This window comes from Phaethon aethereus (genome assembly GCF_964289735.1).
Source record: "Phaethon aethereus genome assembly, chromosome: 11".
Taxonomy (NCBI): Eukaryota; Metazoa; Chordata; class Aves; order Phaethontiformes; family Phaethontidae; genus Phaethon; species Phaethon aethereus.
Genome location: NC_138587.1, coordinates 9,429,716 through 9,455,225, shown reverse-complemented (window position 1 = coordinate 9,455,225; position 25,510 = coordinate 9,429,716). Strand labels below are relative to the sequence as shown.

Genomic DNA, 25,510 nt, shown 5'->3' with positions numbered 1-25,510 from the left:
GTAGAAGGAGCTTATTAATATATTTCTGATATGATTATTGCACTGTGTTCTTCACTGAACTGAATCCTCTTCTGCTCTGTCTGTTCTGGCTTTCAGAGAAAAGAACAGTCAGAGTACTGCTTATTTTTACCAAAACAGTTCACCGAAAGGTCAAGGTTGATTTATATGCAAAGCCGCATGCATTTGATTACTCTTTAATTCTAAAAATGTAAAAAGCAGAAATTATAAGGCCACCCTCTTCATTTGACAAGGTCAAATATTTTTAGGGAATTGGATTAAACCACTAATTAATTCAATTTTATTTATTGGAAGTATATTTTTATCTTTATTAACATTCAACATGCATCTCTCTAGTGCTTTATGTAACATGTCCCTCATCAGAGGTCTGCTAACAAAACACAGGGCATGTACCTGCTCTGGGAGTTTGCAACACAGCTGTGCGTGCAGCGTGACCTTGGATACACCCATTACTTCCAGGGGACTTCGAGTCTGAGCTGTGGACCTGGAGTCCAGCGAGCACTTCAGATCCGGTTCCAGCAATTCAGGATCTTAGCAGGAGTTGAGCGTTATTGCCCCTCGGATGAGATGGAGTGACAGGCTGTGATCCTGTTTTCTTTCACTGCAAAGCAAATCCAGTTAAAGTAAACCACCACCAAGCGTAGCGTGGGCTTTTGATGCATTACTGAGGGTTTTTTCCAGCTTCCCTAAGAAATGTCCCTGTTTGCTTTGAAATCCTGAGTTTATTGCCCTTTGTAGCAACATGAGGTTCAGGCAAGGCTGCATGCTATGGAAATTTGGTGCTTAATTAATCTATGCATGTTACTCACCCTGCCCTTTTGGTCACAGAGGGGTGTTTGTAGTAACCAGCAATAAATGTAATTAGAAAAACCATGAAAAAGTAACGGTGCTGCTTTCCTAAGAAAGATGCTAATGCTATACTGTATGTGTAATAGGAACATATTGCTGCACATATAATAGGAAACCATGTTGAACCGAAACGTGCCAGCAAATTTTCCAGTCTCCACGCACTTGGCAAAGAATCTTCAGTCTCCTCTGCTGGATGATTTTAGCACTGCTGCTGTATTTGATTTCCTCACCCATTGGGTTATGGATTTTTGCTGACAAGTTATTGCTTCGCAGAGCAACAGTAACTGTCACTTTTCTTGGTAACTTACGGCCTTTTACTGGTAACGTGAAGACTCTTTTTGCCTTGCTGTCATCCCTGATTTCTTCTGCTGAGGTCTTAACTCCTCCCTTATTTTATGAAGTCCCATTCTTTTTCTTGGTTTTCTGACCTTTTGAAGAAACTTGCCTGGGATTAACTTTTAAGGTGACAAGTGGTAGAGCAACAAACCAAGTAGGAAGTTTTGGCTTGTGGGTAGAGCTTAGAGGCAGGTTGTGCCATAAATTGCGATGCGTTTTGGCAGAAGAATTTTGGAGCAGATGGCCACATGAGACCTTCATACTGCAGGCTGACAGAGACAGTAAACTAAATATCTGTTTAAGCAATGGTGACGGATGTAGAGGGCATTTCTCAGCAATTAATGACTGGTTAAAAGAGACAGGGGTCCGAGGGAAAGCCCAAGGCCCTTAACCTTGATGCTCATTAGCTGACAGGAAATGTGTTGCTTGGGTTATTGTTATTGCTATTGGACCTAGTAATTTTTTTGGGGACAGAACAATTAGTTATTTTGATGCTCTGAAATGTTAAAAGGTAAAGAGGTTATTGCCCTTTAGCTTTGTTGTGGTCTTTCTTGTCCCACCCCCTCACATCAGGTAAAGGGCAGACAATGTACAGAAAACAGCATTTCATTCAGAAAATGAAAATGGATTCATTAAGCCCCTGTCTTGACTAGAAATGCTTTTGTGCATGATTACGCTGGCAAAGGCACTGATGTGGGGTTGATTTCATCACTGTAGTAGCTGGTTCCCAAGTGGTAAAGATTGCTTGGAGAGTATAAGCACATTTTGTAGTTGTATTTGCATTAGTTGTTTTCGCCTGTGCTACCGTATAATTAAGTGTTAGCTGGTATCACCGGGCCTGAGGCTGACAAAGCTTCTTCGAGCCCAACCTGCCCTGTGGGAAGAGCGCCCGTGGGAGCACTACCCTCGTCAGCATTACCCAGACATTGCCACTTTACCCTTTTTTATGTCATTGAGAACTTCTAGAAACACCTTCCATTTAGAGAAAGCTACTAAAATTTCTGCCAGAGGTGTGTTTTTGGTAAGTACTTTTCCTACGTGTTATGCATCACTCTGGCTGGTCCTGACCATCAGGGCTGCTTTGTGTCCAGGTTTATTTTTGACCTCAGGAAGGTGACAGACGCACAGCTCCAACCCTGATTACGCAAATGACATCACACAATTGTGATCTTGGTGGCTGTGGACCACCTCCTTTGGTTTTGTAATCTCAATTATATAGTATTTTAAATGAGTGGACTTTGAAGATTGGTTCTTTGCTGTGCACTCTACAGAAATCATTGGATAAAAGCGGTGGCTCCCAAAGGCCAGTAAGGTTATGTTTGGGTATTCCAGTCCTGAATACTAGAAATCATGTGGAGGGGAGGGAAGTCCCTGAATCACTGTCAGTAAGGGGATGCTGCTCAGATAGGAAGGTGATGGGAACATGCCTTGTACAGCTCAGCAGTGTAAGAAATACTGTAAAATGAACAATTAGATGAACATTTCAGATTGTACATCCTCCTAATTATCCTTTTAATTATTCATCTAAAACAAGTAAAATGACCCCTGACAGAGCCATAAATGATTTAGGAATTATCAAATATTTATTAGATGCAACTGAATCCCCACAGAGGTTTTTAACAGATGCACACGAATCTGCTTTCCTGTATTCCTCCTCTTCTACAGTTTTATCTATGGAATTTATAACCAGTTGAGTGAGATTTTTCAGTATTTAAAATACTCCTGAGCTCATTGAGGATTTTTTAAGGGAGGAGGAGAGCAATGGTGCTTTGAGTGACTTATCTTTCCCATATTTGCTGTGAGGAGACAGTGGCCACCAGCAGTACCCTGGCTGACAGAGGCAGTACCCTCCAGCCAGGCTTGCACCACCCATCTTCCTACACAAACGCTTTGATACAAAGAGAGTGCTGAAAGAACCAGAAATCATGGAAGAAAATAGCTCCATAATGTTGCTCGGACAGCCTAGAAATATCGGAACATCTCATGCAATTTAACATCTAGATGGTTTTAACATAAACAATTTAAAGTTGAGATGTTTCTAAATTGCACAATTGCATTTGAGATGAGGTTGCTGTAGGCAACGGTCTGTACTGACGGGAGGGAAGCCCTAGTGCGGCAGAAAGCCTCGCCTGCGGCGAAGCCTACCACTGATTCACCAACAGAGGAATAACTTTTATTTCACAACTGGCCCTTTTTAGTTTTTTTTCAGCAGTGAACAAAATCCTCCCTCTTACATAATAAAAATTGGATTTATATTAATGTTCCCATTGTGATGACACAATTGGCTTGAGAACACAGAGAAATCCTTGTGGGTTACGCTAGTCCCATTTTAAAAAAAAAAAAAAAAAAAAAAAACACAAAAAACCAACCAACCAAACAAAAAAAACCACAAAAACAAAAAACCAATAACTTTAATCACAGGGTTCTGGGCACACGAAGCAGTGGTCTGCAATGGCTTTTACAAGGAAAAAATTCTAATTTTAGTTCTGTTATTAAGCAACAGTTTTGTAAGGAAGGAGAAGAAAGGATTTTCTAAGGAGTAATTTTTAGGAGCCGTACATATTAAAAGTGGAAGATGCTAGAAAAGCAGGTGATCTTGTAGTGAGAGCAGAAGACAGGAGTTTCTGGAAAGTTGGATTCAGTTCTTTGTTGGACCCTAGACCTCCTCTGTAATGTGTCCCGGCTTCCACCATACAACTTTGCCCTCTATTTGGACCTACAGCTCTTACTGTTACGTAAAATTCAAAGCTTTTGGAAACTAAAAGAAAATACAAAGAAAATTCTTTTGACCCTTATTGAATCACATAAGAATAATGTCAGAGTCACTGTAATAAAACCCAGTTCTTATGGAGGACTTCTCATGAGGGTCTCAAAAATGTTATTGTCATTCTCCCCATTTCACAGACAGGAGGAGTAGGGAGGTTAAGGAAAGTACCTGCCCATGTCCAGCAGCAGAGGTGGGATGGGGCACAGGGGTTATTTCCCTCCCAACAAAAGGGAGGAAATACAGCAAACAGAGGATCAGTTCTTTTCCTAACTTGTGATCTACAGACCTTGAGTGATTTGCAAGGCCAAGACATGTGGTCAGCCTTTACTCCTGGAACGACATTGAACAGGTTTTGATGGAGTTTGCCATTTAAACTTTCATCAAAGTCCAGGGAGGACGACAAGAAGTCCATGAGAAATTTGGACTTTGTGATTTTCTGTAATCTATGTAACTTTGTAATCGCTTCCATAATTAGCCAGTGTTACTGATAGACTTTTTTTTTTAAAACCGATCCCTATAAAGAGGAAAATGATGACCCAACATCTGACTTGCATTCTAATGTAAGTATTCTAATATAATGACCAAAAACTGTAAATGCTTTAGAAAAACTGTGCTAAGAACATCTTTCTCCTCCTTCTGTGTGTGCAGTTGCTATCCTGCTGAAGGACGATTATTTTGTCAGTGGTGCTGGGTTACCGGGCAGATTCAAGGCAGAGAAAGTGGAGTTTCACTGGGGTCAAAGCAACGGATCAGCTGGCTCTGAGCACAGCATCAATGGCAAGAGGTTCCCCGTTGAGGTGAGTGGAAAGACATGTGCTTATGTTCTTGGAAAAAATAAAATCAGAATGTATTGCTGTAGTTGGAGACGACTGTGAAATAGGGCAATGTTTCCTTCAGTGCACATATCACTTCCAAGGCCCTTCTGGCCCTTGCAGCACTCTATCTATCATCTCTTGTGTGCTTTTGCAATGTCAGCTCTGAGCTCTGCCTTGCTAGCCTTGCCAGCTCTCACGTCCCATGGGTTAAGTTGCAAACAGCTACTCTTCTGGTTTCTCCCATAAGCTTTTCATGTGTGGGAGGATCTCCTTGCAAATATCCGCAAAGTGACCTCATTGTCCTCCCAATCTTTTCTTTCCCATGACGCTTACAAACAAACAGCAGCCGTTTGGGAGCGGTCATGCCGAGACCACTGTCTTTCATCAGTATTGCTTCCCTGCGTGTGTACGGCCGTCTCTCTACCTGTGTTCAGCTGCGGACCCTTGCCGTAGACGTACTAACAGGACGTCTACATAGATCTGTGCAAACAGCTGTGCGCTTGCTCTGCCTGCGCAGGAGCCAGCTGGACCCGAGCCAGCCCGGGTCTGACAGCCACCCAGCTATCGGCAGAGAGCTGTGCCGCAGCAGGAGCAAGGTATCAGCTCGGGCACAGCTCTCTGAGAACGTGGCCGTATTCAGAGCACGGGGCTGGGCCACCATCTGCAGCTGACCGCAAGGATGTGCCTTTGGAGGGCAGGGAGCGTCCCGGCGCCGTGGGCTGCTGCGCAGCCTGATGCGGTTGGGTCTTGGCTTGTGACCGATAGTCCTGGGTCACTGTGAGCAGTGCAATGTTTTCTGTGTCAACAGAGTTTGTTGATACTTTTCACTCTATATTTAAGGTTTTTTCGTGGTGAGATAAAACAGATGTTATCTGGGATTACCTTTGCCTGTCAGTACACACAGAAGCATTTTCAGAGCATGGCATGTGGGCTTGAGCAGGTTGTGGGGAGCTGCACTTGCCCAGAAAGCTCACGTGTGGGCAGAAGTGATTGTCTTGTGAGCTGGGTCTTGCAAGAACTTGATTCAGCCCCCAGCTTGCCAGAATTTGTCACAAGTCACATAATTTGTCACGTGGCTTTAGCCAAGTCACATTTTCAGGAGGTGGGAAGGGACTTCCAAAGCACAAAGGGAGGTTGTAATAGACTGTGGTGCATGACCAAAATCTCCAGTTTTCACCTCCCTGCTCCAACTGCCCCAGCACATGAGAATTAGAAGCCATTTTTTGTCTCCCAGTTCTGAACCTGTGTGTTGGGTGTTCAGTGAGGCAGAGATTTTTTTATTTTCTTACTTTTTAACCAGCTTTTCCAACACTTTCTGGCTTGATGTAGCTGTGATTTCTTACAAGGGGCCATCCCTGAACACAGAGAGCAAAGACCCAAATGTTGTCATGCTGCCCTGTCTGTCTCAGTTGGCAATACCTAAATTTGTAACCCTATTTTTGGGTGGCAGAAAGAGCACTCAGGAAGTCTACAGAACCAGTCAACTTCTCTTCTGAAATTTCAGGGAGTGGAGATGGTAAAGGAGCCTGGGCTGCCTTGTTTGTGTCAGAAATAGTATTTCCACTTCACAAACCCTTTCTTACGATGCCAAGGCTGTTTGATGCTGGCTTGATGAATAGAAGCTATTTTACTTTGGAAAAAAGCAAATTCCTAAGAAATAATTTTCCTTTGGTTTAAATAGTCTTCATTTTCTTTTCAATTGGTTGGAATACTAATTTTTTCTACTTAAAAAAAAAGAAAGAAGACTGCCTTTCTGAATTTAGGTCACTTGTTTATGAATGCTGTGCAAAATAAATTGCTCTATCAGGTTCAGTGTTAGTTCTAATAATGAAAATTTAATTTTCCAAGTGATTTGTATTCCTTGCAATGACATGAACCTCTGTTCGCTGGCCTTCCTGGGTATGATGGCATTAGCAGAATTCCCACAGCCTTTCCTTTACTATTTTTTAAAGGAAGAGCAGTTTCCAAACCACGCCTTTCCCCATTGTGATGCTATCTACCTCCTGCCCAAGAACTCCAAATTTCAATCGTGCCAAAGAGGATTTTCATGGGTGGATTTTGAAGGGTCCAGTAGGCCTAAGGTGATGGGACTGAATCCTTCTTGCCGTTACATGCAAAACCAATCCTCATAGCTGGGATTAAACTTCTCAAACAGTAACTGTACATGTATGTATGGTGGAGCTTTTAGTTTGTAATGCTAATTGTAGTTCAGCTTGCAACTGTCTGATGCAACCCTAATTGCCTGATGCTGGGAGGTCTGTGCCAGAAACACTGTACTTCATTTGAGAAGTGACATTTCTAGGAAGGCTGTAGAAAGGAAAAAACAAAATCCTATCCTACAGAAAGCAAAGCCCAAATCACTCTGATTATTCTGAGCCTGTGGATGTAGGTAAAGCTTCTAAGGAGTGCGCAGGTGTTGGCATTCCAGATCTGCAGCAGTTACAGGGGTGATGCAGCTGAAAGGAAACATTTTCTGAGTCTAATTGTGCAACCAGATGTGGACTATGCAAAACCCATTAGTTCCAAAGCACGTCCCAAGGGAACGCAGATAGATCAGCTTTATCCATAGACCATGCTCTGTGCACATGAAGTTTAGATGTTTTTTCCTCTGGGAAACAAAGTGCTTGCTGGTAGTCTTTTTTCTTAAAGAGGATGCAGAAACCAATTAGAAATGTCAGATATAATACAGAGCATTATTGTTTGACCATGTTGTTTGGTTTTTATTATTACAGCTAATGTGTCAGATGGTAAGGCTGTCTGCGTTAATTGGTTTCCTTCATTGAAGCCCATCTGGATCATATTTTTTTGTGATTTATATGTTAAATTAGTTGGTAAGATATATGAGAACATCCTTTTGTTTCCTGCTTTAAAGGCATGTTGGATCAAAGACATATTATCTTGCAGTACTTTTATGCATATGTAGCATATTGTGATTCCTTTTCGAACCATGGCATATGTAATGGTATTCTTTCATTATGTGGTCTTGATTTCTTATTTATTGATCAGATTTGCCTTGGTGATACTTGAGCCTTCTGAAGCTGTTACGAGCGTGGCTCTCTGGAGTAGCATTTATGAACAGAGATGTCCATGTGCCTCAAACTTTAATCCACAGCCAGGTTCCTGATTCATGATATCCTGTTCATGATACCGGGCCTGGTCAGCATTGGATTGAAGTTTCTTTTTCCCTCCTTGCACTTCTAGCACAATCATCTTGGGCAAGGCCAGGAGCTAGTGCTGTGATGCTGAAGATTAAAGCAATACCATTAGCGTATTGCTGTGTGAGTGGAGTGCGAATCCTAATGAGGACATGGGCTCTGTGCCAGTTTAGAAAAAGCCTCTCTCCTTTTTTTCCAAGTTAAGAAAAGTTTTTACCATCACATTCTCTAAATTTTAATGAATTGCTGACTCCTTTGTATTTTGTTATTGTTCTTCTCTAGTATAATTACTCAGGTTTTTCTTTTTCTTTCTGAAGTCAGAGCAGTATAAATGAACATGCTAACGCTAGAAACCTTTTAAATGGCCAAGTGACAAAATTAAAATAAAGAAGACGAGCTTCCCTCAGGCCTGGAGAGAACCCAGGTTCCCCTCACTAGAGCCAAGACGAGTAATTGCAGTGCTTTAATCTCCAGTGTCACCGCACAGGTTACCAGCCCTGCCCGCGCAGAGCTTGCGGCAGGCAGGGCACGCCGCAGGGGCTCCCTGCTAGCAGGGAAACCCGGCACGTAACGTTCCCTGGGCAAGCAAACAGCTGACGTGGCAGTGCTGCCACGGAGTTCGTGGAGCACTCCGTAACTCCGTGGCGGAGTTTGGTACCACTGTCCCAGCGTAACTGTGGATTTTTTTTTTTTTTTTTTTTTTTTTTGTTGAGCTGCTTCGTACTCATTTTTATGCAAAATGCTGATTATTTCTGTGAAGAGCAGAAATCAGAAGAGTGATTTTAATCATGACTGTGTTAATTTGATGTGAGCTTTGGCTGTTTATGAGCTTTCTCTTTAATGGTGCTAATTGTCAGTTATAATGTGAACACCATTATACAGTAATATACAGTAATTTATTTAGTAAATGAGAATCTTATTCCAAGGACCATACCGCAATATGCCATGGAGACCTCATCCCTTTAATCTTACATGAACAAACTTGCACTGTCTAGGCCAAATTGGTAATAGGAACATCAAATTGGCTTCTGAAATAGCACTGTGATTTCGTACCCACAAGTGCCAACATGCATGTTTTTGGAGATCTCAAGTTCTTCTCTATTAAAAAAAAAAAAAAAAAAAAATCCAGAAAAACCCCCAGCAAAATCCCACAAACCATCTCAGCAGAAAGCGAAGACACCCTTTCATGTTGATTAATGAGCTTTTACGCTGGGTTGATAGATTCATTTTACTGAATTATTATTACGAAACAATCATTTGCATTAACAATTCTTGTTCTTCTTTAAGCATGTTTCTTAGAAGACTTTCCAGGTTCTAATGGTGTCTTTGTTCTTACTACTACTTTGATTTTCTTCCTTTTCTCTTTGAATATACATGCTAACTTCAGCGTGGTCTAGATCTACAGCTAGTTGCTCTAATTTGAATGCTCAGATCTCCTTGCCGAAGTTTATCACTGTGTGCTATCCTACCTCTCATCATTTATCACAAGCAGAAGACAATCAATGTCGTTAATGTAGAAGAAACGTGTGGTATTCAGTGCACAAAAAACTTTAGGGAATAAAGTGAGACAAGATAATTTTGTTTGTTTGTTTTATCCTGAATGTTAAGCCTCTCTGTCACTCCTGGAGTCAGCTACAGTGCATGTCCAGCCTTTTGTCCACCTGTGGATGGCAGGGAATATTTACTTTTTAATGTTAGAACTGGAGCCTTTTCCGTTATTTAGTTTTACTCTTGGTGCGTTTGTGAGTCTGTTTAGATTTGTGTGCACTTTTTTGACATATTAAAAGATGAACGTATCACAGTATATTTTCTTGATATACAGGAGAGAGCTTACACCCTGTGTTGCTGTGTTGCAGCTGCATTTATTATTTCTGGCATCCAGCATATCTGGTAATTGTAATTTTGCAAAGATCTCTGGTGTTGGCTTCAAGCACAAGTGAAGACTAATTGTGAAACAGGGAGCCAGCGTTGGTTTTATTTCCTTGTATTTCGTTTACTAGTTGCTCTTCAAATTTCCTTGCCTCCATCTGGCAGGATGTAGCAAAGTAGAAGTCAATAAATGATGGAGAGACCTAGGGGGGCCTTTGGGAATACACCACAGCGAGAGACTTGGGCTGTCTGAAGTAATTTTACTGTAATATTCTCTCCAAGGACCAAATCCACACTTACAAGGGGTTACTTAGAGCTCCCAGTGACTTTGATGAGAGATGTGCTGGTGAAACTCTGAGTGAGGATTTGGCTCCTTATTCATGCTGTCTGTGCTGTAGAGCGTGTCCGAGGAATTTGGCATGCACTGCTTATTGTATCTACATCTCTTACCGCACACCTGACTTAATCATTCAGACAAGGAGATGGCTTGGGGATTTTCACATTTAATTATTTTTTTCTTTTTTTTCAAACTGACAATTAGCATGTTTTTTTCAGTCTGTTTTCTTATAGTCTGCTGTCTCCCTTTTTCCCCACAGTCTTCAGGGGTCCAGATAGCCACAAAATACTCTAAAAAATACAAGATGCTAAAAAGCAAAAAAAAGCTGCTCAGTCTTATCTCCAGTACAGCAAGATTTTACTTCAGGAGTCTTCAGACTTTACTTCTCTTTGCTCTTCACCACTTTTAAAACTTGTTCAGGTTTCTCAGCATCAGGAAATCAGTGTATCATAATTTTAAAACATAAAACGAGTGGATATATTGAGCACATGGCTGAGTTTCCATCATGGTGCACTGCAAAGACTGTGTGCAGTGCAAGTTAAACATCATCTTGTAACTGTCTGGTTTACTGTTTCATTTTCCTTAGTATAGCTGATACACTGTCTCCTCACAGTCGTCTTTAGTGCTTCCCATACACTGACAGGAGAATCAGTTGAGACTTTAATTAATGACTTTATTGCAATCAAGGTTCCATTTTAGTGCAGAATGCTTCATCTTGTAGTAGTGAAATATTTAGTCTCCATCTGGCTGATCTTTTCTGTGAATGCCCCGTGATAATTAAGAAGAAACATGAGGGGATGGTCTGAAATTAAAATATGTTTAGTGGAGGGGTTAGCGTATCCTGGGACTGTTCATGCAGAGACCCAGACAAAATTTAGGGACGTAACAGCAGTTTGATTTTATGGCGGCATCTTCCTGCTGCCTGCCAGGCCCCAGTAATTTCCAGAGTGAGTTGCAAATGTTACAAGGCATCCAGAGTTTTATTTTGAAATAACTATCCAGTAACACGAACCAGATAGAGCATTTTTCATGTTGGATGGGAATGTCCTGCTTTCCCCAAAGGATTTTCACTGTCTTGTTTAAAAGGTCTGAGGCAGGAGCACTGCACTGCAATTACAATATGTTAATGACGAGCTGAGTTGTACATTCCTCTTAACATAAATCCCTGATTTTCTACATGATTAATTGGAATCTGGAAAGACTGACAAGGAGGAGGAGGATCAGATGGGGTGAAAATAAGAGATAAGAGGCTGACAGCCAGCTCTTGTTGTAAGGGAGAGTTATTTTGAATAGGAGAAAAAAAATCAATACAAAGGTTGGAGAATTTGACAGAGTTATAAGAGGTACTTTAATGAAAGGTAGCAGACTGAATAGGATTGTTACTTGAAATGTGGGATTGTCTGAGTTAGAAAAATGGGACTGTCTCTCCCTTGCTGTAAAGGTGAACTTTGTGTGCTGAGCTTACTGGGTACTTAGGCCACTGGGTTTACTGGCATTCACTCTGGACACTCAGTGTGGCAAGAAAAGGGAAAAAAAGTATGTATGGGAGCTTGCTAAATTCTGTTCTTCTGGAATAGTTACTTGATTATGGTAGGAGAAGGAAGGGGACAGCAGGAGATATCTATTTCTGCTGCTTCACCGTGTCAGGTAGCTACCATGGTAGAGTATCTGGCAGGCCTCTGCAAGGTGAAGTGTTTCATTGTGAGGAGGTGACTTCATTTGGCCCTAACTGTACGGAACAGGCTAGGACTTCGATAGAGTAGAAGGGACATTTAGCAGGAGCTCTTCTCAGTATGACCATGTCAGCCTTCTTTCCCCAGTGGTGATGGTGAGAGGTGAGCACAGGTAGGGAGGCCGTGCGTGGAGGCTTTCTAACCCAGGTTGGAGGCAAGGTTGAGGAGTCAGCTGAACCTTGGCATCCCTCTGCGCAAATACATCCTGGACAGAAGCACCACTTCATTTAGTATGGCTAGATATGGGGGCTTCGGCAACGCTATGGAAAGAAACTTGCTCCTGCAGCTGTTAGAGGGCTAGTTTGTTGCTCTCGGTGGAAATGGCCACCTCAGTCTTAAACAGAGGAGCCAAATTTTCCAAAATTGCTCATAGCTTTTAAGTTTGGGAACTTAGATGCAGGAGGGCAATTTTTTCAAAGTCAAATGCACAGTCATGAAGTGCGTGAGCCTTACAGAGGGGTGAGCTGCAGGGCAGTCAAGTGTCACTGGGCTGCAGGCATGGAGCACGTGTACGGGTGCATTGAGTGCGCAGGTCGGGTGCGTTTGCATGCCATGCAGTGCCAAGCCAGCTGCACGCAAGGGTTCTGGGACGTTGGTTAAAAACACAAGTTTGGTAAGTGCTCAGCACTGCCTCTTTCCTTTGGCTGAGTCTGACAGTCCTTGGACTTTGGGACGTCTTGCCCCTGGAGATGTATGACCCTTCGTCGTTATTCCAATAGGCCCTCTGGAAATAACAAAGATAGATAACATTTGGCAAAAAAAAAAGAGAAACATTGCACAAATGTGTTAAGAAGTGATAATACTTCCTTGGCACACAAAAAATCAAAACAAAACCTTAATGTGGCTAATGGGCTTGTTGGTAGCTTGTCGGCCAGTATTTCCCATGGAAGTTGTTTCACTGAGTCTCAAACAGTGGGAATAGATTTCACCAATGTTAATCATGATTTAAGCCAGCAAGCAGGAAATGATTTAAATTGTCTATTATACTAGTGCTTTACTGATTGCATTTTTTTTTCCTGAAGAATTCTAAACAGTTGCTATAATTTCATGCCAAGAGAATAAATTACATCAGACATGTGTTTTGTAGCTAAAAAACTCGGTACATTTATTCAGGTTTTACTCCCCCCCCCCCCCCCCCCGGTTTTATTGCACATTAAAGAACTGTTTTCTAAGGGATGATGACCAAAAGCTTGTGTAAACCAGAAAGGAAGATGCATCTTGCCATTTGATTATTCATGTGTCCAAAAAGGTTTTTATTAAAAACGATTTTATAATGTGAGTCACCAAAAGGTTTTTTAATTGTAGGGAGAGGCAGGCTGTGAAATGCATTCAGTGCGGACTGTGCTGATCAATAGTACTGTATTTGCGTTCTTGCCCTTGTACCTGAATCCCTCTGCTGTCTCTCATATTAAGTTTAAAAGCTCTTTGGGACAAAGAATGTCTCTTTGCTGGGTTTGTGCAGTGCCTGCCCCAGTGGAATTCCTGCTCTGGGATACAGCAGTGCTGCTGCTATAACCGCAGGCTTTGCAGGGATGAATTGCTGTTTTTTTCTATGATAAAGCTTCACGTGATGTAAGAGATCAGGCAGCAATATGAGTGTAGTCCCTGTTATTTCCCCAGTTCACAGGCATTGTATTTCCAGACAGGATGGGAAGGTTAACTCAAGTTGAAAGCGGATCTAAAACACAGCAAGAGTTTACTGTCTGGTAGAAATGAAATAATAATCAAGTGGTTGAAAATGAGGAAAAAAGGTATATGTTTGCTCATGCTTTGAGACACACAGCACTCATCTTTCTGTAAAGAAAAAACAATTTGGGGAAAATAGTTGTATTCCTGAATACATGTGTCCTCTTGCTCCCTATTTTTCTGTCCAGCTTAATAAGCAAAATTCTGTATTCTGTAATTAGTTGGGCTTTTCAGTTGCATGCCTTGAAAGGCCAATGATGTCCTTTTCTATCACCATCCCATCTAGGCTGGCTGTCCTCAGAGGAGGCTTTCCTTTATCCTCTGGCTTCAGAGAGGAGGACAGTGAAGCGAGCTCGTATTTCCAGGAAATCTGCAGCCCCTTCTGTTTCCTGCCTGCAGCTGCCTCCAGCGCGCTCACTGCCTCGGCAGGAAAGCCTTTGTTACAGTATCCCTCAAAGAGGGCTGGGGTGTCCTTGTTCATTGACTATTCAGGAGAGTTTTTTATAAAACAGAGCTCCTGACCTACACATGTGTAAGAAATAATAAATTTTGGCTTCCCACCAAAATTAGAAGTAGTGTTACCAGGTGGGAAAGAGCTTTTCCCCCTGTGGTGGGCTAACAGTTTGTTAATAGTTTAGTCAAGCGCAGAAAATGGCACCTGCTCTGCCAAAAGAACACTAGTGTCTCCAGAGGGAGCTGTTAATTGTCCGGGAAAATAAGATTGAAAGTGTCTCCTGAATAAGTTAAGGATGAATCATTCTTCTTTGGGACTGGGGGCAAATTCAACTTTTGACCAGACTCTCAGACACCAAATAAAGGGTGGAGAAGCAACCTTGCTTACCCTGGGTGGTAAACGCAACTTGAGAATTAAATGTGTGCACTAGTACAAGATTTAGTTACAGAAGGGTAAGAGATCTTTGGGATTTGATCATGCCAGGGATGGATTAAATTTCTTGAGTTTTGTCATTTTTGTCTTTATAGAGCTTTTAACTACATTCTGTGTTTTGAAGTTCGTGCCTGCAACATTGTGTTTGCTCTTTACCTTAACTAGATTGTTGTAAGGGTGATTTCAGTTGATTTCAGGTGATTTTTATTCCTACAATGAGCACTTCCATTCCTTCAGGGTGGCAATGCCTACAACTAAGATAACAAGTTCAGTACTCACCTGCATGCAGTGCTCGAGGGTTCTCAGAGCAGCAGATATAACAGTTTAAAATGCAAAACTACCCATGGATGAGTAGCCAAAATTACAAAATTAATCCAAAAAGAAGAGGAAAACCTCTTTCTTTAGTTTCTTATCACCCCTGGTTGAGGGCGAAATTCTATTCTCCTTTCTCTGAGGTCTAGATCCTCTTAGGGCAGGCTAGTGCTCTTGAGGAGAAGGTAGCTTGCTGAGAGTTGAGTGACACATTTAATCTTGTGCTGGCACATACCAGGCAGGACCATAATATCCCTTAAGAAAAAGAAATGTCGCTACATCCAGTTCAAAATAGGAGATTGGAGATAACAGGAAGGTTTTTAAAAAGATTCATTTGAAATTCTTTGCTTGAGAGGTCTCATTCTGTTTGGGAGGCAGGAATATGAGCGCTTACTTAATGAGCTGCATTCAAAAGATGAAATTTCAAGAGAGTAAAAGTAAAACCCATTATTTCCTGAACATAAATGGAGTCACCCATCCTCAAATCCATAGTCGTGTCTTTCTCCTCAGCCTCATCTAATATTCCCCTTGCTCCCTCTTTAACTAGGAAAGATTTTAGGGGCCTTTGCCTTGAGGAAATACCCGAAGTAGATACCTTCAATCATATCAGTCACTGATGTTAAACCACATGCTGTTTACTAAGTAATGCTGAAAGCTACATGCTGTTGTTGCTGGCATACCATTTATGAAAGGCCTGTTAGCCCTCCCACTGAACCATATGGTGATTTATCAGTTTAGTAGTAGCAAGACCAAGACCTAAATTGGTCAAAACTTCCTTATGTTGCCTCTGATAAAATGTTCCCATTCCTATTCCCTTTGTAGTTGAGGGGATGTGCATGCTGAGCCTCGTGTCCCCTTACTGGACACAGCCTGGAGGAGAGTTGCTGTATTTTCAGGGTTCAGGATTACAATTTTGCAAGTTGGTCTTTCAAGAAACTGAGAACAGAATTTCTGGTTGCTTGCAGCTCAAACTGCTGTCATGTTGGTTCATTTTAAAGAAAAGAAATATGACATATATGTGAAACATATGAACGCTCAAGTGCGGGGCTCAACTCTGAGGAGTTTGAAGGTGAGATCATGTAAGAAGAAACTAATATTTTCTGTAGAAGAAAAGCAAGCTCACATTTCAAAGTAAGCTTCCTTGCAAACTGTTTTGGTGTGTTTAACACTTGGGGCAGCAGAACATCAATGTGTGATCTTTGACATATTTTTGCTGCATTGGCAGCAGAGTTAGTTTAGATGTTCTCCCATCATGATCAAGTAAGATAGAAGTGGAAAACATAGCTGGTTTTGTTAACACTGCAAGTAATAATTTGGCAGCAGTCAAAAGCTGGAACTGGAAAGGGCAGTAGAAGAGAAATAATTAGCAAGGATAATTTTCAGGCCTTGACAACCTGGCATGTCTTTCTAGCAGTGAATGGATTCACCTAACACCCAGAGATAGCCATCTGATAATAGCACTCATAAGATCAATACATCGATACTTTATCCTTGAAACAGTATTTAAAGTCTGTTCTTAGGTTCATTTCTTTACTTCTGTAAAGTTATAGCAATCTGGGATTTGAGATAATGTGTTCATTACAGTCTTATCGGCCCTTCTTCATTTACTGTATTTTAATGCATCTACCATGATTGCTGAAGAAGGGTGCTCAGTGTGCTTAATCTGCTTATGCCTTAAAAAGAAAGGATGCTCAAAAGATTAAAATGGGGCCGCATTCAGAACAGGTTTGAGAGGCTGCAGTGCTTACAATGGCAGGGCATTCTGTGCAAGAGGTATTTCAAATGTGAAGCTTGCACGGTGCCGGCTCTGCAGACCTCAAGGCGAGAAGAGGTGGGGGAGCTGGGCACAGCTCAGACTTTGCTTTTGTAGATTGAGATTCTGCCCAGGTTCTTGTACAGCTAATAATGCCAAAATGTCACTGGGTTAGACCTAATGCTGCTTCTTTCTGTTAATATACCTTGCTGGTCCTTATCTCCTTACATTGTGGGAAATTACTTGTGGGGTTGTGATGCATACCCCAGGACACAGAAATAAGGTGTGCATGCTTGAAATAATGCTCATGCAGATAAGTAACATGTATGTAAGTACAGAGAGATTTGGATCTGTGTTTCATCTGTATAGACTCAGCAGTTTCCCCCAGATGTATGCGTTTTGAAATAATTTAAATGGGACTGGAAATTTAATTTTTAACAAGTGCTGTTGTGAAGGACAGGAGATGTACAGCAGGGCAGTATTGTTTCCACGATTGCACCATGTATATGTTCTGTCTCTAGCAAGGGAGAAACTCATGTTGAAAAAGGCCTATTTATCTAACAACATCAACAACAAAAAAATCCTTTTTGTGCTGTAGAGTGGAAAGATCACTGGCTGCCCTCTGAGCTCCTGGGAGGAATTGTGTGTACCTCTGTCTCTTGGCATTGACGGGCGCTTTACTGCGGCAGCCTGCGGGGCCGGTGCCGCCCCTGCCGCGCCACCGCCGGCCTTGCTGGCAGGCGGGAAGTTCAGCACTTTCAAAACCGGAGGGTTTTGTTCGTTTTAAGCAGATTATGGAGTGAAAGATGGAAGAGGAGATCAGAACTGGCAGGAAGCTGTGATTTGAATAGGACCTTCAATTTGACACATGTTATGTCCTTAAGAGAGGAGTCAGCGCCTGGTTGTTGTTGACAGGTGTGGCGACAGCCTTGAGGGATGATGGGCACTTTGGTGAAGGACTAAATTGATTTGATAATCAGTAAGTGAATTTGCTAAGAGCGAATACTACGTGCCTTCTTTGGGGCTCGGTTAACCTAGTGACAGCTTGTTTTAAATGTACTAGGAAGTTTTAGTTTATTTTTCCTTCTCTTTTCCTGGTGAGAGCTCTACACCGAATTACTGCCAAATAAAAGAGGCAATTCCTCCTCTTTGGTTGTAAAACTAACGTGAAGATGAGCAGACCTCGCTTGTACGTAGAAGCTGCTGTCCCGGGGTTAAATTCTCTCCCTTTTCTCCAGTTATGCCCAGATAGCAGCGATCGTCATGATCAGGTCCGTAATGTTTATGTCCCCTTGATGGGGCTATAGTATTTCATCGCCCTTGCCCTCTCCAGATGGAGAGCGTCAGCGTTGCAGTCAGCTTTCGAGTCGCCAGGAGCCTTGCATGGCTGCCTTGCTCCGGTTTCCAGCTGCTCTTTCCCAGCTGGTCCTGTAGCCCATGGACTTTCCCTCCACTTGGAGCACAAAATGGAGGCTTTTGCTTTCCCTGGCTGCCCCGGCGGCGGGTGCTGCAGCGCGAGCCGCGGGGCGGCAGGGCGGGGAAGGCAGGCAGGCGCCGCGGCCCGGGCCGGCAGCCGGCTGTGACCGGAGGGGCTTCCCCTCGGGTGCGTTTCTGTGTAAGCGTTAGGCCGTTTGCGCGGCTCGCGGTTGGGTTGGCAGTTATCTCCCCAGCAGCCCTGCTATTCACCGAGGAAACCCGAGACAGGACAGGTCTGTCAAAAAGCACTGCCTCCAGCGTCGGGCATACTTATTGGAGCTTATGCTGGTTTATGTTGGAGCTATTCAGAGGGGGAATTTTGCTTCAGGCACTTCCGAAAGGCAATACATATTAAACTTTTACAAATTGTACAAATTGTACTTTTACAAAATGTACTTATTTTCTTGTTCCCCAGCAATGCCTCTATGGTTTGCTTGGGTTCAGATTAGAAACATTTGTGTTTTAGGTAGCTCTCACTTGCCCAACTATTACAAATAAGAGGGTTTATTTTTTTTTCTTACATGCATTCATGATTGTCCCCTGTTCTTAAGACATAACTTGTGTCCTTCATACCATGATGCTCAAACGATTTCCTTTTCAACGAAGAGTACGTAATAAAGGTTAAAAATGATTTTTGCAATCCATGCATTTAAGTATACATTACTATCTGTTTTAAGGATGGATAATCAATGTAAAAAATGATACTTCCGTGTATTCCTAATAGGTCACTGTGTAAATATCCATAATGGAATCGATCCCTTAGGTTATGGCAACCATTAGTACAGAAAGGGGTTTCACAATTAATATATCAGACATTTGCCTTTCATACTTACACGCAAAATGATTATTTATTGATTATTTTCAATCCAGGTTAATGATGTTGAAGAGTTTTCGGTATCTCAATTTGAAGTACTTAAAGTGCGGTTCAAACAGAAATATCATATCCCTTTCAAGAAGTTGTGACTAATATCTGATAAGTAATTTTGCTCTACATTCTCTCTCATTTATATACGCACACATATACATTATATATAAATTAAGGATGCTTTGTGCATCTAGAAGGTCTTGGGTGACGCATTCAGTGTCAGCCTGGGGTGATGATTTACTGTTTCTATAGGTCCGTATGTCTGTATAGCAGTAGTATATTGCTACAGCCAAACACGCAGGGGTTCACCCTTTTCTCAAAGAATGTGTGACTCTCATTGGGGTTAATGGGAGTCGCGCATTTGCCGCAACAGGGAGGAGGATTTTCTTGCAGAGTGTAAATTTTTTAACTGCAAATGATTCCACAAGTTGACTAATGGATTCACTTATTCCTGTTAGAAATATCTTCATAAACATGGGCATTATTATCTCAGGTAACCAGCTGAGGGAGTGGGACCAGAGATTTGGCTTCTGAAAACAAGCTGATTCCCCCAATATCTGCCGAGCAGCTTTTCCTGCAGAGCTCTGCTGACTGTGTGAGGCCCACAGGCAGGAGAGGAGGGCACCCGCCGAGACTGGCACTGCTGCATATGCCAAGTGCGGAAATGCACAGCCCAAATAGAAACACCTCCTCTTCAGGGTCTTCAGGGTCTCCGCTGACAGAGAGGCAAGTAAAGCAATTGAGCATCGCTATTTACTTCTGCAAGATGGAGATACAACTTTTACCTGTGCTGATGCTGTTTCGGTAGTGATTTACCACCACGCTAGGATACTGCATTGGGCGCGTGGGGGTGAAAGGCTGGCCAGGCTCGAGGTGGCACCCCTGGGTGTAGGTGTATAATGGTAGCCAGGGTTAGACCATGACTGAAAGACTACTTAGCTGTGGAAGCGTAATTGTGAGGAAGGAAAACTGTTGCATTTGATCCCAGTTCAGCAGAAGAGGGCTCCCAAGCTGTAAGCTAAACTGGTTTTCTTTAGTGATCAGCTTTTGGGTCAGGGAAAATGATTATATTTTTACTGTTCCCTCCTGTTTTATCTTTAACAAACTAATTGCTGCCTAGAGCTGTTCAATACTATGAGCATGAAAAGCATGTATAAAACCCAACTGTATGCTAAAAGACTTGCTTGATTATCATAGAACATTTTGCATTTTTAGAGCTTTCCAACTGAATATCATAGACCTCTTTGGCAATATTAATGAGCAGTGTGAAGAACATGAAAAAAGTGTATAAGTGACTTAGGAACCCGTGCCCCATTTGCAAAGTGACTTGGCACCTGTCTCCGAATACTTTCAGGTCGATACCTGGTGGCTTCCTCAGTTCCTGAAAGTCAAACCCACAAGCACCAACACAACTGCTGGGCCAGCAAGAGCCTTATCTCAGCTTCTGGCACTGTGTTCCCCTTTGATATGCATTCGTGTTCATAGCCTAGCTCACCTGTGCAAAGAAGTATCTAAAAAGAGAAAAGTCTCTCCCAGGCAGCCTGTCCCACCACAGTCCAAAGGGACAAAGGATGGGTGAGATGAGACAAGGACAGTCTGCTTTTTAATAAAAGTGGAGGACATTTTCTTCTTCTGATAGGCGACTCCAAAAAAACTGTGTTCCAGAAAATAACTCCGTTTCAATTCAAAAGGGCGTTAGGCTGACATGTTTACCTCCGCTTGATCGTATATACAAGCAGGAGGTGGAGCGTTTTGTGGCAGCTTGGTGAAGTGGTGAGTTTGGCAGTGGAGGAGTGGGTATGGTGCAAATTCACCTGTCCTTTCAGAGGCAGAGCTGGCATTTGAAGGCTGCTGGCATGTGCTGCTATGACTGCTGCATATAAGCTCTGAGCCTATAAGGCTGACATCTGCTTTTGAATAAAACTCTCTGTACTGGAAGCTGACATCAACCCTCTATGCTGCTTTAAATTCATATTCTCCTTGGAAAAAAAATTTCCAGTATTTCAGTGCAAGTTTTAACATTTTTTGTATTTGTGAGTCTCCTAAACATTTTCCTGCTGAAGTGTAGGCCCTTTTTTCAGTGAGTTTAAGTCTACTGACAGTAGACTGACTTTTCTTAATTATCTTCTCCAGACCCCTTTAAATTAGGCCCCCAGGGGTCCGTGAACCTCATATTGAAAATGACAGCTTTAATATTTCCTCACTAAATACTTATAGAGAGTTGTCCAGGGATGCTGACTTGCATAAGATTGCTAATTCCCCCTGAAAAACAACAGAATATGATTTTAAGTGGTAATGCATCTGAGGAGATGGGGCACAGTATGGAGGAAGAGGAGAATGGCCATCAAATGTGACCATGGCTTTGCACATACTGAAAACAGGAGAGTGTGGGAGGGGAAAAATCATTTGAAACCATTGAACTCATGCATAAATGTATAGCTTTCAAATAGCTAATTTTTTTTATGTCATAAAAGAAAACTGGCTAGGGCTGGTTCCTTTTTTATAGCCCTGTCATAAACTCTGAAAAATGAGGTTTATAATTTATGATCTGAAACCACCTTAACTATTGCAATACAAACAGCATCACTGTACTGCAGTTTATTTCTAAAATGCCTCCGGTGAAAATATTGCAGTGCCATAATTAACTAATACCAAGATCCTCTTTGTGGCACTTTGTGCTGCTTTCTCCAGAAATATGCAGTTAGTATAAATCCTCAAGGCTCAGAAGATGGTGGTGCTACAGAATAATCTCACATCACCATGTCAGTTAACACAATCACTGATATTGTTTCTGTGACTCACAGAATCTGCCCCATCACTGGCAGGATTTATAAGGAGGGGGTTATACAGTTTTTCTATGTGTATGTCTGTGTGTATCTGTATGGAAAAAAAAAAAGTACAGAGGAGAACAGCGTGCATGCTGTCTCCTAATTACTTTGTTTTCTGATATCTCAGCAACATTGATCTTTCAAAATGATCTCTTGCTGGTGGCATCAGTTTTACGCTGGAAAATATTCCTGCGATTCTGGCAATGATAAACTAATTACAGACTATACATTTTTAATGATTTAATCTCTTGTCATATTCTTAGAGAGAAGTGATCCTGATTCCAAACAAATCTCCCATGCATGACCAACCACTCGTCATGAAATGTATGGTTTTCATTAAACCCTGTTGTTAATACAGGCTTAGGATTGTTTTGTTAAAATGGGGAGCGGTTGGGGAGTAAAGGCATGCTGAAAGATTGCTGTAATAATGCTGCAGTAAGCGTTTTGAGTCACACAGGGCTCCCAGCAACATTCCACTGACATGTGCCTCACATTACGGAGGGCTCTTGACAAGCCATATGTAACGCCGGAGCCACATGTGTCAAGGGGGCTTTCGATGGGTGGCAGTTAGAAAGATGCATTCACGTTCCTTACCCCTTGCTAGAAATCCAGGTTTGTGTCACTCACCTTATCTACGTTAGTCTTTAGGTTTAGGAATAATAATTAGGTGAGCAGTGGGTCAAAAATCCGGCTTCAAGTGATGTTTTTTTTACACGCTGACATTTCTGCTCCGTGAACTGCTGTTGCACGAGTGCAGTTTATACCCTCGTTGCCACCCTTGTCTCATTGCTGTGTGCCTCGGCGGGGGTCTGCTTTTTAATCTGGCATAAAGACTAAAGCAACGTGCTTTGGCCTCTGACTGGAGTCTGAGGGTGGTGCTGCAATGGGGAAACATAAAATGATCATCTCCTTTGCATATGCTGGAGGGACTGGTTCTGTAATCCTCAGCAGCAGCAGCTCCTGTAATTGTGCATCTGATCCAGAAATGGAAGAGGGACTTGGACCTCTTGAGAGCGCAGATGTAAGAGGTGTTGGAAAGATGACAGGGAAAAACAATTGTTAGAAATTTCTTTTACTTAGGGGAGAAATTTCAAGTAATTTCAGTGAGCTGTAAACATTCCTGCCATTTTACTTGCTTTCAGGTGCTTTTGCCCTTTCCCAGAGAGCTGTTTTGTTGTTTTTAATGCCTCCAATCTTCAGGAAGTCTGAAGATAAGAACAGCATTTAGAGGAGACATTTAAAGCAAATCTTAGTATATCCGGGCCAACTGCATGCATGCTGATACACTTGTAAGAATTTGAGTCCGATGCATGCACGTTCACATAGCTAATAAAAATCAGGGCCTATAATTGCTTAACCTAGAGAAGTGAGTATGTGGAGGGTGAATTAAGGTTCCTGTGAACTTCTTGTGGTTTTCCTGGCACAGTGAGGATGAAACTATTATTATGAACTAGAACTCCCAATTTTATTAATGTTCCAAAGTATGGAAGGAAGCAACAAATCTGATTTAAGTGAAGACATTTGTCTTGGCAGTGTGATTTACTCCAGGGTTGTAAATTTGACATGATAGAGACTAAAATGTACTGAAACTTAAACTTCTCCCATATCTCACTCAAAGTCAAATGATTTAAATAGCAGGATATGAGAAATAACATGTATCCTTGGATGCAAATATATTTTTGGTGCCAAAGATTTTAATTTCACGTCTGAAGAAATTTATCCCAAACATTTAGGAAAACAAGTGTCCAAGTTTTCAGGGCATGGTGTGGGGAGGCAGCTTTAATGAGTGCATGACCATATGGTGCAGTGAAGGTTTCCTGCCTGGTAGCCTCCTATCCAGGGTCCAGTAATGATAAAACAGGTATTATCGAAGGTGAAATCTGCTTTGCTGACACAGATCCTGATAAGTCTTCTGCCCTGTAGTGCTCACCACACTCCTCTCCAGCACCGTGCCTCCTCCAGCTCCTGCACTGTAAGAATCTGTTCAGGACAAAACATTAGAACGTATTAAAGATACCAAAGTGTTAACAAACCAAAACGGGGCTGGGGCCTGAGTTATCATTGCAGGCAGAAGGCCCCCCACATGGCACAGCATCGAGCATCCTGCCTGCTATCGATCTGGGAGAGATTTTGTTGCTGGGTTTTTTTGTCCTCTTAGGACCAGCTCAGGTAGGTGGACCGAACTGAGGTCCTTAACTTAGGACTCTTCATCCTGGATTTCCTCTTCTTTTAGTGATGACTTGCACTTTCCTGAGGGTTGCTGAGCCCTTGGGATCATTTGCGCTTTGAAGGGACCCTCTCCTCCCACTGAGGGTTAAGGGAATTTATGGGAACTCCACTGCTTGCTTTTACACATGTTGAAGGTGCCTGGAGTTAATTTTCAGGCTTTGACTTTTTTGGTAATCAGGAGGGAGACTTTTTTTTTGTCTGATGAACATGAATTTAACTCAACGGCTATATGGTTGGTGTGGCATAGCTCTAATTCTCCTGTTGATTTCCTGAGTAGTGTCTTTAAAAAAAACTCTATATTCAGAAGTAAAAATCAGTGCTTGAGTTTAATTTTTTTATTATAATTTAAGATAAACCAGTAACTTTTATGGCTTTGCTCTGTGATTCTGTGAAATGGGATTAATTTCTTAGCAGCACTGGACCTGCTCTGTCAGTTCAATAAAAGTAATGTGGACAATTTCAGTCTATTACTTTTAAATTAACTCAGCCCATATGACTCTTCCTAATACACTGCCACCTTGTGAAAAACAGGGTTGCATTTTATTGATTCATGTGATAGATGAGAATATTAAGTGTTCCCTGGCAAACAGCACCCCAAACAACACGAGGCTCTGAGGCATGCCAGGACTGGGGAACTAATTATGCTGAGACAGAAGAGGTTATTTTACTCATATGTTGTAAACTGGAAAAAAATATTAAAGTAACTTAATAGCTTAAAAAACCCACACCACCTCTCTATCCCCCTATAGCCTGGCTGATACATTTTATCTTGCCATATTTTAAGTCGGTTTCTGAAAATGCAGAAAGTCATTGGGCAGCGAGTAAGAAAAACTGAAGCAGAGAAAACCTCAAGCTAGTGAAAATACAAGGAAATCAAGAGAGGCCCTTGTAACATAACACACCTGATGTTTCAGTGCATCTAGTAGCCCTGTTTCCCACAAAGGGAAAGGGATGAACAGGTATTGCCCCTTCAGAGATCAACACTTTCCTGAAAGGTTGCTTGTTAAAATTTCACTCTATGAAAAATGAAGTCTGAAAAAGCTGGCGTGATGATCCTTTGAGGACATTTTGGAATAATTGTAACAATAATGCATTAAAATGTCACTAGGGGAAATGATTAATTGGAATTGCCTTCATTTTTCTCCTCCATTTGCTTGCATTCCTGTCCTTAGTTCCTCATATAAAAAATAAAAATAGTAACATCCAACCCTAGCACTATATATGAAGTCTTTTATTACTGCAAACTGACATATGTGAAACCTTGCTACTGACATTCATGGACTTATATGCCTACTACTTCAATTGCTTTATTAATGTTTTGGCTTTCAGCATAAAAGCTAAAACACTGAAAACCACTGAAAAATTCTGACCATGGCAGTGGCATTTATCACTCTGTAACAGAAAGTGTGGTAGCTTGTGTGCTGGCTGTTGGCTTGCTCTTTCCAAGGCAGGGAACCTAATTTTCAGTTATTTTTCTCTCAATTCTTACCCTCATTTAACAAGGACTAATCGAAGCCGGCACACTGTACAAAACAAAGATCAGCGGTACACGTGACTTGTGTTCTTGAGGCTCTAAAACACAAGCAAGGCAGGAGT

At 41.9% G+C, this 25,510-nt stretch overlaps 1 protein-coding gene across 1 annotated transcript in view; it reads left to right on the top strand.

The window, feature by feature from the left end:
- Positions 1-25,510, top strand: part of PTPRG (protein tyrosine phosphatase receptor type G) — a gene marked incomplete at both ends in the record, with an annotated part of 410,936 nt that overhangs the window by 223,667 nt on the left and 161,759 nt on the right. Inside the window, one exon of the mRNA XM_082004630.1 lies at positions 4,619-4,767. Coding sequence (XP_081860756.1) covers positions 4,619-4,767 — 149 coding nt within the window. The remainder of the gene's footprint in view (positions 1-4,618; positions 4,768-25,510) is intronic.